The sequence below is a fragment of the Penicillium riverlandense genome (assembly GCF_028828495.1).
Source record: "Penicillium riverlandense strain IBT 135883 chromosome Unknown utg000006l_segment0_segment0, whole genome shotgun sequence".
NCBI lineage: Eukaryota > Fungi > Ascomycota > Eurotiomycetes > Eurotiales > Aspergillaceae > Penicillium > Penicillium riverlandense.
This window is the reverse complement of record NW_026643197.1, coordinates 158,708-177,581: the sequence shown is the minus strand read 5'-3', so window position 1 is coordinate 177,581 and position 18,874 is coordinate 158,708. Positions and strand designations below refer to the sequence as shown.

Below are 18,874 nucleotides of genomic sequence, written 5' to 3'. Positions count from 1 at the left end.
GTATTTCACTGCCCAAACCCATGGAGTCGACGAGCTGCTGGGATTTTCACTTCCACCAGGCCATGTGATACAGCTATCGCATCGGATGTTTGCGGTCATAACTCCATTGCTGATCCCACTACCATTCAAGACTGATAATTGCGCTTTGGAGTTATACACTGGCTCAACATGCTCCACGCCCAGGCGGGGGGAGACGGTAACATTATTGCCGTCGCTAGATGCATAGACAATAAAAATATTTGCTCCTTGCATTTGAGCGCCCTGGCCCCATGCGAACCACTGAAGCTCGCTTGTGGACTTCAGTTGGAAATAAATCGGCCCGGAGCCGGAGGACGCGGTGGCTTGGGGTATATTAACACTATACGTGATTCCATTTTGCCCGGGAGGCGAGAACGTTTGTAGTTGAGCAAGGGTGGAAACGGATGTAAAAAGCCAGAAATAACCGTAGTTCCTCGCCATTTCGAAGCAATGGGCATGTGCGACTGAAATAGTTGCCTTGTTGTGATATTTCAGCAAATTTATTACACGCCGTCCACGCTGCCGGCATAGCTTATATCTGTACGGATGTCACTTACCAATTTCCCTAACTAAATGCCGCAAGCAGACTGTGGTCTAGAGCAGCCAGGGTTACGGGAACACTTGAGAGGCGTTATGGCTTGCCAAGCATTGCCCTAAGATGGCAGTTCGTGAAACAATCGATCATTTTCCAAAAAAATGTTGGCAAAATTGGTGGTTAACTCATTCATTCACGGTCGCATAAGAGTTTGAGGCTCGCCAATAGCTTTTTGACTTCTTCCTGATCTCGTGGTCTGGACATTGGTGCCAAAATCTTATCAGGGCTGGTTCCGTGCCCCACCTCCAGAAAATGATTCATCTTTGTCAGCTGCCCCGCATCCGGGATGGGGATCCATGTGTCCAACCGTTATCCTGTATAATCGGCCGGTCTAGGTCAAGTGTGGTTTGCGATGGATTAGAAGATAGAAGTTACGGACCGTCTTTCTGTGGTTCCTCCAATACGGCGACGTTACGCATTCTCTATTTTAAGTAATCACTTGTCTAAACTCTCGTGATGAAGGAGAGAAGGTTTTTAAGGGAAGAGTAAGTGCTAAATAGCGCCGCGGCTATGATAAAGCTTCTAAACATTATCGTAACTTGGGGACATTATGGTAGTGCACGAGTACCGCTGCTTAAAGCACATAAAGGAAACCCTCCTCCTGATTCCTCGGAATTGAACTCTGGGCTTCCCCTGCAAACCTTTGCTTTGGAATTTTTGCATCTAATTTAGTGGCAACAATGATCAAAACATCTTTGTGTACCTTCATACTTTTGTGGCTCCCTCTCGTTAGTGCCCAGTATGGAGGAGGTGGAACTTCCAGCGATACTACTGGGACAACTGCAAGTCCAACAACCAGTGGTTCAGCATCAAGTGCCACCCAAATGGTCGATGTTGGTGAGGATGGCTTCACCTATAATCCCGATACTATCCACGTTGCTTCGGGAGGTGTAGTCGAGTTCCATTTCTATCCAGGCGATCACTCGGTAGCTCAGGCTGCTTTTGACAACCCATGCCATCCTATGAGCGATACTAGCTTCTTCAGTGGATTTATGGCATCTGCCCATGACGGGTCGGTAAGTCCATGAACAATTGTTTCTGGTTGTATAATTCCTGACGATCTAGCCCGTCTGGAGCTTGACCGTTAATGATACAAATCCGATCTGGTTCTACTGCGGCCAGGTTGGACATTGTCAAGCTGGCATGGTTGGTGTGATTAACCCGTCGTAAGTATACCAGCCGCCACAAAGCATTAGAAGGCACAACTCACCCTTTCATCAACCTTAGAGGCTCGGATACTCTTGATGCATTCAAGTCGGCAGCTTCGAATGCGAATGGCGACAGTGTACCATCCGTGGCCCAAGGTGGCATTCTCGGTACCCCGAATTCGAAGCCCACCGCCACCTCTAGCAGTATGACTACTACCAGCAACCAGCCCACTACCAGCAGCCAGCCTACTACCAGCAGCCAGCCTACTACCAGCGGGCCACCAACACCAACCACCGCAGGTGGCTCCGGCCCTAGCGCCACGAATATGGCAGAAAAATTGGGGGTTTCAACTGATCTCAACGTCTTGTCCATTCTTGCTTTAATGGTGGCTATGTTCCTTATGTAGGCTCCGTTTTATGATCATTAGCGTGGTACTGAGATTGATCAAGTCCGCTATGGAAAGGGAAAAATTGGAGTCTGTTCAAGCATCCCGGCGATAATTCCGCCCAGAATGAAAGGGATCAAAATATTCGAGACGAGAGCCTTCTCACTGCGTTCCCACGTATCTATTCGAGGTTTAATGGCAGGCGCTCTCCTTTGACCTGTCATACAGTTGAGCAGATCCCAGAGATAGTGCATGGCAGCAGAACAGGAGATGGGTCCAGGGTCAAGTAGCCCCACAATTGGCTGAATGCGGACCAGTCATTCGAGAAGAAAGCCTATTGCTCCAAACGCCCAGAGGACCGTGAGTAGGTTGCGGCAGACCCACGGATAACTGCAACGATCGAGGGGAAGACTTACGTGTTAATATTATCAGAAAGAAACCCGAGTTTCTCAACATTTTTACCAAGTAACAGAATGCGATCCATTATTTTTGGAATTGTTGTTAATTTCCCTATATCAGTCATACGGTATCAGATGTGTAGGACAAATAGACGGACATGTAGTGCGCGTAGAAACTTTTATCAGTGTTAACCGTTTGATACAGGCAGGCAGCCGTGGCATCTCAAGCGACTACCTCACCCGACGCGACACAACCAGGGCTGCCGACGCGTGTTCGATCGTGTCCGACTGAAGGACCTGGGACGCCGCTACACACGCGTTAATGACGATGAGACTTCTGCTACCGCGGCAGACTGTGATGGCCGATGGCCACGTTGTCTGCAAGAAGGCACGGAAGCGCGGTCAAATGCCGTGGAGGATTACCGAACCCCTCCCCTCGAGGCAACGATAGGCGAGTCCATAAAGTCAGATAAGGATGGCGGACGATGTGACAGGCTGGTGCGGGGGGAATCCGGGGTTGATGTGGACCCGGGACCGTATGCACAACAGGGTTAGTTCCCGGTGTCTGTGGGGGTTAAGTTCTATGCTCGTGGTACTCTTGGCCGACCGGCAAATGTTAACCTGACCCTACTCCCGGCCCAATTCCGCGCCTTCTGAGCTCAGAGCAGCTGCCCGTGCATTTAAACCAGACTCGGCCCCAGCACAGGCAGGCAGCTCAGCTCTCGTCTCGCGATCGCAACTAGCTGAATTGGCCCAACATGGAGATGAATTATGATGAAAACGTAAGTCGGTCGATCGGGACGTGTCCAGCACGCGCTAACCCTCGGCGGCTATGCAGACGCTCCATCAGTAGGTACCGCCAGCCCGCAGGGAAAACGGCCATGGTCACTAATCGCGTCGGCGCAGACTGGAGGCGGAGCTGGGGACGACCATTTATCCTGGGACGGAGATCATGGCTGATGTCGGCTCGCATCATTTCGTGAAGTCATCGTCCCACTCCGATCGCGTCCTGGTGCCCCAGCCGTCGCAAGATCCCCATGATCCTCTGGTAGGTGCGGTGTGACATTCAAAGAAAAAAAAACCAACTGAGAATGGCCTAGAATTGGAACCGGTTCTGGAAAATGAGCGCAATGGTGATCGCCACGGCCACCTCGTTCTGTCAGGGCATGGGCCCGTTGGCCCTGGCGCCCATGTTTCCTCAGTTGATGGAGACCTTTGATTCAGACCTCGCCGGGGTTGTGCAATTCACCGGAGTTTGTATCCTGGTGCTGGGCTTCAGCAATTTCTTCTGGTAGGTCATCCATCACCTGCTCGCAGACATTCCCGCTCATCGGTCATTGTGCAGGGTCCCCATCCAGTCCGCTTACGGCCGACGAACCGTCCTGATCTTCTCAACATTGATATGTCTCGTCAGTAACATTTGGAGAGCAGTTGCACCCACCTACGGGAGCTACATGGGCGCTTGCGTTCTCAACGGCTTTGGTGCTGGTCCGGCTGAGGTATGGCGATTTGCTTCTTCTCGGGAGATATTCTGACCGCAGCACTAGACGGCACAACCGGAGATCATTGCAGACATCATGTTCCTGCACGAGCGCGGGGCCTACAATACACTCTACTTTACATTTTACTTCGGATCGCTAACGGTACGAGCTCATGCAATAGAAGAGAAATTGGCTGTTCTGACATCTGATAGGTCGGACCCATCATCTCTGGCCCTATGGCCGAACACATTGGCTGGCGCAGTTTCTTCTGGCTGAATGTCGGCCTTCTGGGTGTCCTTCTCCTTTTCCAGATCTTCCTCTTCCCCGAAACAAAGTGGCACCGTGCTCATCCCAATGAGGTTGCTCGTGAGGAGAATGCCTCGGCCCCGGCTGCGAGCGAGTCTGAACCAGAGAAGCTAGTCGAAGATAGCCAGCGGGAGAATGCCAACCTGGAGACTGCCGCAGAGCGAGATCCGTGGCTAGGCCGGGGACGACCCTCAAAGAAGCAGTTCAAGCTGTGGCAGTTGTATGGCAATAACATCAAGACCACGCTCATCAGCTTTTGGATTCCGTGGAAGCTGTTGTCTTTCCCGATTGTCGAGCTGGCTGCCTTCATCGTGTCCTGGTCGGCCAGCTGCTTCCTGACACTGAACTTGACGCAAAGTCAAGCCTTCGCGGAACCTCCATACAACTTCAACAGTCAAACAATCGGGTTTTTCAACTTTGCCATCCTCATTGGCGCCATCATCGGCTTGGCCACAAATGGCCTCTTCTCCGACTGGATCTCGATGAAAGCAACGAAGAAGAACGGCGGCATTCGTGAACCAGAGATGCGATTGCCCGCCATGATTCCGTATGTGATTATCGCCATCATTGGTAATTTCATTGTCGCGTTTGGATACCAGTATAAATGGGACTGGCGGGTAAGTGTCCCCACCACTTTTCCAAATCAAATCTCACTTGCTCACCCGGTCAGGTAATTGTGATCATCGGTTACACCGCAGCGGGCATTCAGGTCGCAGCGCTCCCTGCCATTTCCAGCACTTACGCAGTTGACAGCTACAAGCCGGTGGCCGGCTCAATTTTCGTAGCCATCACCGTCAACAAGAACGTATGGGGATACGGCTTCAGCAAATTCATCACTCCGTGGGTGATGGAGAGTGGGTTCATCAAGCCGATCATGATGAACATGAGTTTGACGGCGCTATGGTGTCTCTGCGCCATCCCCTTTTACTTTTGGGGCAAGAAGCTCCGGGGCTTGACCGCCAAGTCTTCTGTACATAAGATGTAAATTGTGTAGCTTGGCTGGTTGGGTATAGCAGGCAAACAAATGCGTGAGAACAGAATTTCAAGATTCATCATGCCCAAAGTCACGGAGGGAGTTCAGATATCGTCATCATCAGGGTCATAAAGGTCAAGGTCAAGCAAAGCCTTGGGTTTTGGTTTTGGCTTTGGTTGCGCTGGTGCAGCCGCTCTCGTTGCCCCACTGGCCGATGAGCCAGCGTGCACAGCGGCTTTCGCAGCCTCGTCTGCCTGCCGAGTGCTGTCCTCCACCGGAGGTGGAGCTGGGGCTTCCGCAGCGCCCAGTCCTTCAGCTTCGCGTATCAATCGATCCACTTCCTTATCGGGTTCCTGGCCGGTCGCAAGTTGGATTTGGCCCATCAGGCCCATGCGTATCCGCTCCTCGGTCGGATATGGGAGCATGTAGACTTCGCGAGTGACATTTGCCGAATCATCTAGCCATTGTATCGCGTTTTTCGTAACCGACGATACCGGCTCCCTCTCCTCCACTGTCGGCTCTCCGTTTGTGCCTCCCATGGTCACGTCTCGATCGGCGGTTTGCTTTTGTGCCTCCTGGCGCTTCCCAGGGCTGCCCGCATCCGCCGCGGCTTCATGGTTGTATTTGCTGATGCGACGGGCAAAATCAAGAAGCAATTTGTAGTCAATTTCGTTTATACCTTTGGGTGCCGAAATTTCATCTTCGTTGGTGTCCTCCGTTGAGTCGGAGTCGCTGTCGCTTTCTCCGTCATCCCCGCATGCCGTTTGAGCCTCCTTGTCGAATCCTTCAATCTCCCTCACAACGCCCTTGACTCGATCCTCCAATTGCTGTGCTTCTGATCGGAGTCGCAAGATTTTTGCGTAGTTCTCTTGGTGTTTCCGCAGGGTATCGATGGCTGAGGATAGTGCGTCGTCCGCATCGAGAAGGGCGACTGCGGCAGCTGGTGCCCCTGCGGCGGCGGGAGACGTAGTGAGAGTGGTCAGGAGAGCATTGAGCTTGGATTCGACGCTGGACAGGGAGGTCTGAACAAGGGAATTCATCTTGGAGGTTGTTTGCGGGTTCTTTGGAGCTCAGAGCGAAGATGATGGAGAGACGGAGAAGCTGCTGAGGAAAAGAGAAGCGGATGAAGAGTATGGTGACTTCCCTGCCCAAGTCCAGTTGCGCCCCCGGTGGACTGAATGGATTAAGTACCGAGGAAGGCAGAATCAAAGACAAGAGGAGGGAAGGAGGAAGGTGGGATGGGGAAAGCACCGGATCACGTGCCCGCTTCTGAGACGAACCAGTGAGCGTGAGGATAGATTGTTTGACCAGCATATATTCCGAAGCTTTACTGCCTAGCGCTAACCAGACAATGGCTGAGACTTCCCAGCTTCCCTCGGCTAACCCAGTGGAACTGGCACTGAATGTCACTTTGCAGCCGCCACTCTCGCGATGTGGACATGGCCCGGGCCTAATTCTTCTCTGTCCGGCATGCTATGCGAGCTGTCAGCAAGACAACAACAGTCTTGACCCCGAGCCGCTGCAAAAGTGGGCAGAAGAAAGTTTTGCAGTGGCCCAGATTACGATCGATGTGCAGTCTAGCAAGGACCTGGCCACTTTGTTGGCTTTGATCAAAACAGCCAAGGACGGACTCGCCGCGCTCCCCGAGTGTGATCAGGGCAAATTCGGACTGATTGGTATGAGATTCGTAATTGAGGGAGCATTTGGAATTAACATTCTGTAGTGTATGGCTCCAAAAGTGACTATGATCCGGAGTTCGAGGAAGGGTTGTGTGAAATCTTGGCTGTCGACAACCCGGAGGCGGTCGTCTACTTTGACTCCTGGAACGCCCCCGATCGTCCGGTGTCGATGCTGCATGCCTCATTGCCCGTGGAAGACCCGCCTCAGAGTGCCAAAGCTCAGGTTGTCCATGTATATCCCGATATCTCTTCTCCCGCCTTCACGATTCCCGGCCATCCAAAGTTCAAGATCTCGACCGCAGGAGTTGCCCACACGCGGAGCGTGGCATTTATCAAGAAACACCTTAACGGGCCATATTTTGACCTTGAAAAGATCTGGGACGAGCATACGTACTATGAATTTGGAGATCGTTCTGTCGAAAAGACGATGGCTACCATGGTGCAGGAGCCTTATGTGAACCATGTTCCCACGGTATGTATAGCAGGAATATCTCTTGATTGAATCGCCCCATTAAATAGTAACAGTTGACTGGTGGAATCGGACGAGCACGTCTAAGCCATTTCTATCTGAACCACTTCATCTTCGCCAATCCGGACGACACGGCTCTAGAACTCATTAGTCGGACGGTGGGTTCCGACCGCATTGTGGACGAGTTTATCTTCTGCTTAACTCATGACAAGCACATTCCTTGGCTGTAAGTAAATTTTGTTTGTCTCTCTCACGAGAGAAAAGCTAACGCTTAACATCTAGTGTCCCGGGGATTCCACCGACAGGCAAACCTCTTCGGATTCCGTTCACGTCCGTAGTCAACATTCGAGGAGACCGGCTCTACCACGAGCACATTGCATGGGACCAAGCAACTGTTCTGGTTCAGTTGGGATTGATGCCCGAGTATCTTCCGTTCCCGTACGCTCTCCCAGATGGACAGCTACCAGCAGCTGGGAAACGATTTGAGTACCGCGTTCCAGCAGCCGGCGTGGAATCTGCTCAGAAGTTAGAGAACGAGCATGAAGTGCCGTCGAACGAGATGTTCGCATATAAGATTCGGGAGGTGATGGATCGTTAGAAATTGCAACCTCAACTTGTAGAGAAATATGCTCCTAGCTCGCTCGGGATTACAGGACCAGAATTCCCTCTGGTTCATGTCTGGTAGTATTCAGATACCAAATTTAGGTCATTCTAGGCAACACCTTGACAAGACTGGTGGGCATGAACCCCGCATCAGTAGTACGTATCGCGACCTGTGCTAGTAGTCATGGACTGATCAAATGAGGCATTGGTCCGGAGCTCGGATTAAGGGCCCGATCGAGCGTAGCATCCTTGCTGGGCTGGTCGAGGACACCGCTCGTATTGGTAGCGGAACGCAAAACCCCGCACAATTCAGGCCTCGGATCGAGCCGGACCCATGCTTGACACAATACCGCTTTGCGATTTTTTTGCAAGAAATTTGTACTAGCAAATCTTTTGATGAGAGTGCTAGACAAAACGCTTGTTCATAATTCTCTTTTCGGCACTTGCCGCGAGCCTTGGACCAAAAATGTATCCACAGATCGCTCGGACCATGACTGACAGCTTCGATCTTTATGCCAAATCAAGATTTGAATATACCCACTAACTTCGCTGGATTAACAATGAGCTCCACTTCAAACTTTACATGGCCTTGCTCTTGGTCTTGCAGCTTGCATAGATCGGCTCCAAAGATGATCTCATACCCCTCCCTAGATATATAATATAAAGGCTGAGGCGGAGGGGACTGCCTGTTGCGGTGTGATAAACGAGTCAATATGGCTTTACTGCACTTCTTGCTGCTGGTGTCGGTCTGTTTTGCGTCCAACTTACCCATCGTCGATCTTGGATACGAGCGCCATCAGGCGTTTTCATTCAACGTACGCTCAACTCTCAATTTACTAAGACTTTATAAAGCTGACAGTATGATCAGAGCTCGCTAGGCATCTACAACTTTAGTAATATCCGCTATGCTGCGCCGCCGCTGGGCGATCTAAGATTTAGGGCACCCGTCCTGCCCACGACGAACCGCTCACAGGTTCAGGATGGCTCTGTTGGAATAGTGTGCCCGTCAGCAGAACCGATGTGGGAACAAGATATTGCGGAGCCATTCCTTTTAAGTATCCTATACAATACCACCTTTAACCAGTCAACCAACATCTCTTCCTATCCGTATACGCCTTCCAAGCTGGATCCTCGGACCACTGAGGACTGCTTATTCTTGGATGTGGTTGTCCCGAAAACTATCTTTGATCGCACCCAGAATAAATCCTATGTTCCCAATTCTAAACTAGCTCCGGTGCTGGTGTGGATCTATGGTGGAGGCTATACCATGGGAGACAAAAGCGAGTTGGACGCTTCTGGGTTGGTCCACCGCAGTACAGTCTCAGGTGAGGGCATTGTCTACGTTGCAATGAACTATCGGGTAAGTCTGGCAGCAAGTGTTGTCCACCAGGGTATCTAACTTGCCATCCACTGACAGCTGGGAGCGTTTGGATGGCTCTCTGGGAATGGTCTCACGGCGAATGGAACAGCAAATGCCGGGCTTCATGACCAGCGGTTTGCACTGGACTGGGTGTATAAAAACATCCATCTCTTTGGTGGAGACTCCCGACGAGTCACCATCATGGGAGAGTCCGCCGGTGGAGGATCAGTTATGCATCAGATCACGGCCTACGGTGGCAATGCTGGACCATCGCCATTCCAACAAGCAATTGTCCAAAGTCCCGGCTGGGTCCCAATGCCAGAAGAAAAGCAGCAGGAACAAATATTGCAGCAATTCCTGTCTATCTTGAATGTCACTAGTGTGGAGGAGGCGCGCCGCCTGCCGTCGAAGAAATTGATCGCTGCCAATGCGTATCAAGTGGGCACCAAGTCCTATTATGGTTCATTCACTTACGGGCCCGTCGTGGACGGCACCTTTGTTCCAGCACTACCCGGGCAGCTTCTGCTGGAGGGCAACTTTGATCACAACCTCAATATTATGGTCGGACACAATGCCGACGAAGGGCTCGTTTTCACCTCGCCAGCCAGTCGCAACAGCAGCTATCTCGCCGCCCAACTAAAGCAAGAATTTGTGTATATGCGGCCTAATGTGACCAAGCACATCACGCAGGTACTGTACCCTCCAATTTACGACGGCACCTACGGCTATACAAACTCTGTTCAGCGCGATGCTTTTCTTGTCTCGGAGTTGATCTTCATCTGCAACACGGACTACCTCAACCGGGCTTTCCATAACCAGACATATGCCTACGAGTTCAGCATTCCCCCTGCACTGCATGGAGAGGACGTCGCCTACACTTTCTACAGCAATGGGGCTGGCGCTTCTGACTCGAGTGTCACCAACGTCACTGTGGCAATGGTGATGCAGGACTGGTTCACCAGCTTTGTACAGTCTGGCGCGCCTAATTCTAGTCTTGCTCCGACGTTCCCCCGACACGGCTGCCGTGGGCAGTTGATGAATATCGCGAACAATTCTATCTATCCCAGGCGCGACCCGACGGACAATCCGCGATGTCGCTTCTGGCAGACGGCACCTTACTATGAACCAGCGTGATTCATGAATATTAGCTATGTGAGTCAATGTTTTGGATCAGGATAATCAGTGTAATTCCTGTATTGGCAAAGGGCGGTTATATATATCTTTGGGGTGCAGTAGCTACGGCGGTGAGCGGGTTCCCCCACAGATATGCGCAGGAAATACCCAATTAATCATTTCCCCTTGAACTGAATGGTACCTAACTCATCAAATTTCGGTGAAGGGCTTCTCCTCAGTTGTCCACCAACTAGCTTTAGGAGCCAGGTCACACCGCAGAGTGATGCATGGGGGACCCTAGTACCCGAGCCGATCGGGGATTCTTCTGTTTGTTGATCAGCTAGTGGAGGATCTTTCTATCATGCGGGCGTCGGTTCGCGTATTTGCCGGTGCGGATACTACCTCCCGGCCATAAGCATGGAAAGGGTCTCAAAACGGTTTCAGGGCGAAGCAACGATGCCTGGCCCCCGCCCCTATTTGCTCTCCGCCACAGCCTCGTCTCCACAGAGCCGCACAATAGGCACCAGCGATTCGACCCAAACTGCTCTTCAATAGTGAACTTATCAAGATGTCTGTTCTATTTTTGCCACGCTTTACAGCCTTGGGCTTGGCAAATCAGGCCGTCACAGCCTCACTTCGTGGGTTCGTTTAAGAACAAATCATACCCCCCTGGTCTCGTATTGGAACTCTATTTCTCCTTCCACTTTTTTTCTCTCCCTCTTTTTCTCGTGCACACGATGCGGGTTGCTTGGTGGTTCACTCTCTGCCTGAGCAGACTCGCAGTCGCATCTCTATCCAATACCGACGACTCTAGCGCTCATGAATTGCTTCTCCCATATCTCCCTCACTCCTCTTACGATGACGCCTCCCTTAAAAGCGCTGCCAAGTCCTATCTGGTAGGTACAGTGATTGCTTTTTTTAAAGCTGAAAAAATTAACTAACGCGCAATAGTCAATAATCTGGTCCGTTCAAAATGGCATCGTCTGCGCCAATGACGATCCGATCTTTCCTCCATCAGCGTCTATGCGGCTACACGCGCCGCAATATCGCGACTCAAACGAAGCTCTTCTAGACGACGACAGTATCCTGTCATATTCTTTGGATGTGCGTCCGCTGTCGACAGAAGGTTCGGGCATGGCCGCAGGCTTGATGCGTCTCCGCGTAGAACTGCTCGATCTGCACGGCATGCCAGTTACGACGAATGCGGTCGTGGTGGACCTTCTCAGGTCTGGCGATGGTGACAATATCATCAAGAGTGTGGGGATTGGACCCGGTAGTACATATCGCGAGACTCGCCCCGTGTCAAAGCCGCGGCCATGGCAGATGAACTGGTGGAGCTCGAAAGTAGACTCCTTGTTGAGCAGCGTGCAGTCTTCTACTCAAAATGACGCTCCGCCATCGGGCACCGCGAACTCTCCATATGCGGCGTCTACGCCCTATGCCGCCTCCAAGTCATTCCAGGGCGACGATATATTCTCACCATTCCGCTCTTCACCATCCCCGACTGGATCGGATTTCCCACACCATTCCCGGACTTGGCGCGCATTCGTGCTGCCCATTGCTCTCGGCGCCATGGCGGGTACGCTGGCCTACGCGGGCGGGTTTGTCATTGGAATGATTGGGATGTCTCTGTCCGCTCGCCGCAGTCATCGGGATCGCCGACACCGCCGGCGGCGCTCTCGCGTACCATCCGTTGACAATGGAATTTTTGTTGAGAAGAAGCGAGTGAGGATGCCTGATATTTATGAGACTGACTCGGAAGAGGTATGAGGGATTTCTCCCTGTCATAGCACATGATGGTTATCATATCATCTTTCGGTGTTCTTTGGCTTGGTTATACATGGTTCTCAGCATTTCATTCGTTTTTTCTATGTTATCTAGCGATCTGAGCAGAAGGCTCACGTGTATTCTCTTATACCCCATTCGTTCTGCAATGCAAGTCACCATCTGAATTTAAAACTTCAACGTTGGCCGGCTGGCCCAATGGCAAGGCGCTTGACTACGAATCAAGAGATTGCAGGTTCGACCCCTGCGTCGGTCATTTTTTGCCCTTCAATTGGGTATGAATCCAGTGGTGGATGCCGTGAAAACTTTTTATTGCACTCGGGCCGGTGGATCGGGACCCACCGGATTGTGCCGAACATTCCACAGCGATCACAGCTACGTACGGTTCCTTCATTCCGGAGTTAAGAAAAGTAACATCAATCCTTGATTTACATTATGTCGGTTCACCAGGAAAGTGGAATAATCTAGGCCGCACAAAGTTATTAAGATATGTTGCGGATGGCGCGACTATGGAACTCCCGTGAACGGCCAGCCAGCTCCGGAACCTTAATTCATTTCCTCCTCAGCGGTCAGGGCTTCCACAAGACTCGAAAGCCTAGAATCCAGCAGGTATGATATTTCATATCAATTGAAACAAATAAGCCTTATCAAAAAAATGACTCTAAATCAATTGAGTCTCTCAAAAAACACCCTTCAGTCCACCACGCTCAACACCGCCCCAAATCACAAACTTGGGCTCAAAACCTTTACCAGCATTTTCAGTCTGACTCAGCCCTTCATTTCGAGGCAGCAATATCACATTTTCAGGGTACAGCCTCCCCAGAATAGCCAGAGTGACAATGGGATCAACGGCAGGAATCACATGGACACCGCCTGCTTTGGCACTCAGCAGACCTGTGTTGGGTGTCTTGAAGATGTCAGTGGAGTGGTGAAAAATGACAGATGCAGGATTCTTTTGAGGCTCAGTCGTAGCACCGTTTAAGGTTTCGGTGCTTTCTGGGAGAGGATTGGATTGCCGTGCAAAGTATGAGTATCGATGTCCACGAGCAATTTGGCCTAGATCAATAGCCGCACACTTCCCGCATTTAAACTCGATCCGTAGTTCAAGCCGACCACCCTTCTCCGAAGAACTAAGCAGACCTACTGAGACGTCCTCGACCAGAGATGGCTCTTCTCCCGGGAAGCTAAGAGCAGATACGTCAATTGGCATACCCGCGGGTATCTCAAGCAGAGGTGCAGAATAATAGTCTTCGAACTGATAGTCGAACAGGATGTCTGTTGTGCTGGGCTCAATTATTGCCGGAATATACTGCAGCAAATGCAGCGAGGTCGCACCACCAGCCAGGAACGATGGCAGAACAGTACCATGCGCATACTGAAAGCCATAACCAACAGAAGCGGCAGAAAAGAGCGTGGGTGCCAAAAGCGACTTGGCATATGACATGACTCCTTTCTGGGTTGTATGCTTCGTGAGCATCTCAGAAAGAAATTGGGCCCTAGTAGACTCCAAATGCCGTATACCTCTCGCAGCCTTGCCATCGATGGGTATGAGGACATCCTGGTAATTCTGAAATGGGAGAAGAGCATCACGAAGAAGGACCATCTGGTGCATGTACTCGTTGAACAACTGCATCAGGTGCGGTTGGCTTCGGTCACCGAACATCAAGTCCACGTTGGACGGAATGAGCAAGTGGCCCTCGCAGGGACTTCGGAGATACATGCTCGGGTCAAATGATTTGGTGTGAGACTCGCGAGCCCAATGAACCAGTGACTTGCCGATGCGTGTTGCCTGGTCTTTCATTTCTTGTCGTGTAACGTCAAGAGGTTCCGCGAGGCGGAGTGTGGCTTCGCGCGTATCGGTAGCCAGGTTGGCAGCGAGATTATCTAGAAGCCGAACACGAGAGGGCTTTGAATTTGGAGGATTGCTTCCAAGTCCGTGGACTACGACGTCCAGTAAAGGTGCAAAACTCTCTACCAGCTGGCGTGGAGTATAGACACCCGAGTGCAAACCCCACGCTTCAGTCAAGGGAGTAGTGTCATTCATTCCGCCATCGGCTTTGGGCGTGATGTTGCGCCCGAACAGAATGCTTCCAAGCAGGCGATGCGCATTGCCTGAAGCGGTAGTGGCAGTAACTTTGGAGATCATGTCGAGCGGTGATAGTAAGTAGACAAGGAAATAAAAGACAGCCGATTGCATCTGGGCGGCAGTGCACGTTGCCGAAACAACTCCGTTTATATGTGGGAGGATAATTCATGGGTTGTCAGTGATCGGAGACGGTCCCTGTCGATAACGACCGGAGTTTCATGGTCGCGGCCACCGGACTCCGAGGGGCAGGTATCGAAGGCAGAGTGCGGATTACAAATGTTCAAGATCAACTGAAGACATTTGATTAAGTAATGTTTATAGACAAGTTTGTTCGTATCAAGTGAGCTGTTCCAGAGCGCAAAGGACAATCAGATGTCGCAACTCATCAGACCCTCCAAAACCAGCGGTGCGAGTAAAACTCGTCCGCAGAAATTCTTTATCGAAATTTGACAGTAGATGCTGAAGGGTCATGCCGGCCGCTCCCAGAGAGTGTGGCGTGGATGGGTCACTGACCATTGGAGTGATGTTGTTTTGCTGGAACTCAAAGGTAAATTTCCACTCTTGCTCGTTCCGCGCCGTCCAAAGAGCATGACTAGAAGGTAAAGGCAAGTTCAGAAACATATAGTCGTCGAGCGGCTCATAATATATGGATTGTTTCCCGCTCTTGAAATCATAATTGCTCAGGAAATGTACGATATGGGCCAAGAATATAGTCCGTCGGGATGTTTCTGCAACCCTCCACTGCTCCAAAGTCTGCATAGGTGACACACCTAAGGGTGCTAGGAGATCTTCGCTGGGAGTTTCAAGGTGGCATTGGGTAAAATATCGAGTCATTTTAGCAAGGAAGGGCGATTTCAGACCTTTCGCTTTCGGCTTCTGCTTCCAGCTCTCGGTTTCTTGTTGTGACGATGCTTTCATTTCCAAAAGTTCATATATTAGCATGGCGTGCAGTGCATCCCATTGCCGCATGCATTGGTAAGATGGATAAGCATCAATCAACCTACGTCGCTCCACATCCATTGTGCGTCTGGTGAAGCGCGCTCCGTCCGGCGCCTCCATAGCAGCTCCGCAGCAAATGGCCATGGAGGTTCTTTCTAGCGTTGTTATGTCGGGGGTGTCTTCATCATACAGTCCCTGATGGAGGAAGGGAGTACAAAATTCATCGCGAAGGAGCGAGTGGGGGTATTGGCACACGAGATGCACCAAGCCACGAAGGTTTGACTCTGCGGGTGGAGTGAAATTCGAGTCCAAGGCTTTTGAACCAGACATGGGTCGGTTAACGAGGTCGGGTGGAGAAACTAGGGTTTCTCCACGCATGAAATCGTACACCGAGTCCGGCTCGGCTTGGCCAGCCTCTGACGGCTGAGCCGCGGCTAAGAAAGCCGAGGGCGTAGGCAGATCCACGGGCAAGTCGAGACTATTGTTAGGCCAGGCGATCCCTTGTAGGTCCCAGGCTGAACTGCCTCGAGGTGAAATAAAATCTGGAGCTCTATCGACAGGCGTTTGCTGTCCGCTGCTTGTGCCATTCTCACCCGAGGGCCGGGGGCGTAGACGCAAGGTCTGCTTCTCGTGGCACATCGGGAGCATGTCGGATGCGTGTAGCTGCATTTTGCTTTGGCCTGAACGCACGCGTCGCAGGCCTTTCGGCGCGTGGTTGACTTTTTAGGCCGCTGGCACCGCCGGCGATGACGCAGAAACAAGTCGCCTGTGCTGGAGCGTCAGTGCTGCGCTAAACTACTACTGAGCGGAAGGACCATACGTCGCTCATACGTCTTTAGGCAGTCGCAAACATACTGGTCTGGATTGATCTCCGCCATTATGTCCGGCTGGAATGATGAACCATCAATCAATCAAGGTGAAGGCATCCATAAGTAGTGGCTGATTAATGTATGGCTGACCCACACGTGATGAGCCGTGTCCGTCAACAATCCATCCACCAACCAAACGGAGACTTGAAATTGAATGAAATGTCTCCACAATCATAATCATCATCGCGGAGTACCCGGTCAAGAGTCTTCCGCTGTGGACTGTGGCTGTTGCCGTTCAGCCCAGCCACAACTGGCGGTGACTGGAAGCTGCACAGCCCAGATCAATAGCGCGTCGGGCTTTTGGATCTATCACCGAACTACAAAATCGATTAGCTGCCGATCACCCAGCGCCACCAAACACCTGTTTATGTATTTCGTCCTCGACTCCTTTGTGTCGGGTGCATGCCTGCAATCAAGGATGAGGGCTCTGTGTCTTCCCACGGCTCCTCTCATAGCGGGTAGTCCTGAATCAACCAACTCATCTATCTCACAAGAAACATCATTATTCATGGGGGGTTCGCCGCAGGGACGAGCTCCTCCTCACTGATCACAGCGCAGGGAAACCCCCTGGAAACTCAAATCATCATAATATCAGCCCAACTGCGCTTGACGGATCCTGGAGATGAGACGGACCTATCACATCGGGACTGTCGCCCAACTAAGGTGCGAATTATCGCGACCAGGCGATCAATCCCTATTTCAGATCTCGATCCAGCTTCTCACAGAGCCGATCTGCCGTAAGGGTCTGCGGTGGATGACTTCATGTGGCCTTCAGGAACAGGCCCGTGAAATTTTTCACTAGCCACGTTGGCTGGGTAGCACAACAAGCTCGCCCGCTCATGTATCATCCAAGTAATTCGCGCGGTCGATCCCCAATGGTGGCTGGGTAAACCGGGGGGTTCTGATGGACCAGTCTTTCCGGTCTGGGGAAAGTGTTAGTGTTTCCGTCGAAAGGGAGGGTGCATGCAGTATTTTGATTCCAGCTAATTTCCTTGCTGGCCCTTTATAAACGACGAATATCCCCCGGAAGCGGCCTGGTTTGTTTTTATTCCCAGCCTGTTTTGTATACTTTCAGATTCCCGTCCCCAGCCGCTGCCAGTTTCTATCGAATTGTTTTCATCCTGATCTAATCTCCCACAACCGATACCATGAAGTCCTTCGCCCCAGTTGCGCTGGCCCTGTTCGCCGCTGTCGGCATGGTGACTGCCGCCGATATGAGCACCTCGGACTGCGCTGTGAGTGGCGCGCATCCTGACATGGTTGCCTAGCAGTGCTAACATGATGTATAGAACATGTGCATTTCCAACATGAATGCCAAGGCGTCCGAGCTGGGCTGCTCGTCTGGCGATATGGCCTGCCTGTGCAAGAGCCAGGACTACGAGTGGGGTGTCCGTGACTGCACCGACCAGGCCTGCCCCGGCTCTAACCCGCAAGAGGCTGTCCAGATGGCTCTATCCAAATGCTCTGGTACGTTCCCCTCGTCGGAAGATATGTGCCTAAACTGACCATGAACCCCTAGGCGGCTCCGGCTCCGGATCTGGATCTGGATCGGAATCAAGCTCTGCCGCTGCTGGCGGTGCGACGACTAGCATCATGACCGATACCACCACTTTGACTGGCACCAATGGCCAGCCCACGGCCACTATGACCAACACTGAGACTGAGACCAAGACCGGCAATGAGCACCTGGTGAGACCCTTGCAAGTCTTTGATGATGATTCTTTACTGACTGCGACATTAGACTACCATAACTTCCGGCACTGGAGCCGATGCTACTACCTGGACCACCATGCAGACCGGCACCAAGACCAACATGGGTGCGTCTCAGACTGGCACTGGCAACGGATCGGGCTCGGGCTCGGGCAGTGGCAATGGATCTGGCTCTGGCTCGGGCTCGGGCAGTAGCAATGGATCTGGCTCTGGCTCGGGCTCGGGCAGCAGCAATGGATCTGGCTCTGGATCTGGCTCCGGCAACAAGGGCTCTAGCTCGACATCCACTGGCGCGGCTATGCCCATGGCCACCGTCGGCAGCGGTGCAGCTGTCCTGGGTCTGGCTGCGATGCTGGTGCTGTAAGCAGGATTGTTCCTTGTGGATATTGGATAGTAAGAATAATAGTGGAGAGGAAGAAAGTCTGTAGTACAAGGGTTAATTAGTTTCTTAGTCCTAATGAAGTCATGCTCCACCCACATGGTGATTCCCATGTGATTGAACATTGCAAAACTAGTCCTGTGTAGTTGGTAGTATTATTAGATCCATGTAGTACTCCATGTCTGTGAATAATGAAGAATAATCCATATCACCGGAATCGTTAATTAATTCGTTCGTCCGAACCCTGTCGTCCGCGGGGAAACGGGGAGCGTCAGCAGGCGTTGACCTAAGTTTCCCGTTCACCCGGATCACCACCACCTTTTGTTACTTGCGACTTGCAGACAATATTCCCTAGTCACTGATACTCACTTTGTCCTAATTTCTGATCGAACTGGGTATATCGACCGTGCGTTCACTCTACTGTCTGTACCACTACTCGGCGACCGTTTCACCGCCTCCCGAGCCGAGGCCCAAGTTGTCCGGGGAAATCCAAGGGAAACATCGGCTTCGCGCACACCGAGTCTCAGTTTCGGCCCTCGTTCATAATTATTATTTTTCTCAGCTTGCTCTTCCTCCT

At 51.7% G+C, this 18,874-nt stretch overlaps 9 protein-coding genes across 9 annotated transcripts; 6 read left to right on the top strand and 3 right to left on the bottom strand.

The window, feature by feature from the left end:
- Positions 1-1,293: 1,293 nt before the first annotated feature.
- Positions 1,294-2,168, top strand: N7474_006321 (cupredoxin domain-containing protein; the record flags this gene model as incomplete). Its single annotated transcript, XM_057197731.1, has 3 exons — positions 1,294-1,629; positions 1,679-1,779; positions 1,841-2,168. 3 exons carry the CDS (start codon positions 1,294-1,296, stop codon positions 2,166-2,168), a joined length of 765 nt encoding a protein of 254 aa, XP_057051171.1.
- Positions 2,169-3,303: 1,135 nt separating this feature from the next.
- Positions 3,304-5,317, top strand: N7474_006320 (putative MFS transporter; the record flags this gene model as incomplete). Its single annotated transcript, XM_057197730.1, has 8 exons — positions 3,304-3,327; positions 3,384-3,394; positions 3,452-3,593; positions 3,646-3,836; positions 3,891-4,044; positions 4,093-4,188; positions 4,239-4,949; positions 5,003-5,317. The coding sequence occupies 8 exons, from the start codon at positions 3,304-3,306 to the stop codon at positions 5,315-5,317; spliced, it is 1,644 nt and encodes a 547-aa protein (XP_057051170.1).
- A 92-nt stretch (positions 5,318-5,409) lies between these two features.
- On the bottom strand, positions 5,410-6,345 carry N7474_006319 (uncharacterized protein; the record flags this gene model as incomplete). Its single annotated transcript, XM_057197729.1, has 1 exon — positions 5,410-6,345. The coding sequence occupies one exon, from the start codon at positions 6,343-6,345 to the stop codon at positions 5,410-5,412; it is 936 nt and encodes a 311-aa protein (XP_057051169.1).
- A 311-nt stretch (positions 6,346-6,656) lies between these two features.
- N7474_006318 (uncharacterized protein) lies at positions 6,657-8,051 on the top strand (the record flags this gene model as incomplete). Its single annotated transcript, XM_057197728.1, has 4 exons — positions 6,657-6,981; positions 7,029-7,456; positions 7,510-7,679; positions 7,736-8,051. 4 exons carry the CDS (start codon positions 6,657-6,659, stop codon positions 8,049-8,051), a joined length of 1,239 nt encoding a protein of 412 aa, XP_057051168.1.
- Positions 8,052-8,769: 718 nt separating this feature from the next.
- On the top strand, positions 8,770-10,550 carry N7474_006317 (uncharacterized protein; the record flags this gene model as incomplete). Its single annotated transcript, XM_057197727.1, has 3 exons — positions 8,770-8,871; positions 8,925-9,416; positions 9,474-10,550. 3 exons carry the CDS (start codon positions 8,770-8,772, stop codon positions 10,548-10,550), a joined length of 1,671 nt encoding a protein of 556 aa, XP_057051167.1.
- A 716-nt stretch (positions 10,551-11,266) lies between these two features.
- On the top strand, positions 11,267-12,299 carry N7474_006316 (uncharacterized protein; the record flags this gene model as incomplete). The annotated part of the gene is made up of 2 exons (XM_057197726.1): positions 11,267-11,425; positions 11,481-12,299. The coding sequence occupies 2 exons, from the start codon at positions 11,267-11,269 to the stop codon at positions 12,297-12,299; spliced, it is 978 nt and encodes a 325-aa protein (XP_057051166.1).
- Positions 12,300-12,993: 694 nt separating this feature from the next.
- Positions 12,994-14,460, bottom strand: N7474_006315 (uncharacterized protein; the record flags this gene model as incomplete). The annotated part of the gene is made up of 1 exon (XM_057197725.1): positions 12,994-14,460. One exon carries the CDS (start codon positions 14,458-14,460, stop codon positions 12,994-12,996), a length of 1,467 nt encoding a protein of 488 aa, XP_057051165.1.
- Positions 14,461-14,736: 276 nt separating this feature from the next.
- N7474_006314 (uncharacterized protein) lies at positions 14,737-15,987 on the bottom strand (the record flags this gene model as incomplete). The annotated part of the gene is made up of 1 exon (XM_057197724.1): positions 14,737-15,987. One exon carries the CDS (start codon positions 15,985-15,987, stop codon positions 14,737-14,739), a length of 1,251 nt encoding a protein of 416 aa, XP_057051164.1.
- Positions 15,988-17,356: 1,369 nt separating this feature from the next.
- N7474_006313 (CFEM domain-containing protein) lies at positions 17,357-18,282 on the top strand (the record flags this gene model as incomplete). The annotated part of the gene is made up of 4 exons (XM_057197723.1): positions 17,357-17,443; positions 17,498-17,675; positions 17,728-18,025; positions 18,195-18,282. 4 exons carry the CDS (start codon positions 17,357-17,359, stop codon positions 18,280-18,282), a joined length of 651 nt encoding a protein of 216 aa, XP_057051163.1.
- Between the last annotated feature and the right edge of the window lie 592 nt (positions 18,283-18,874).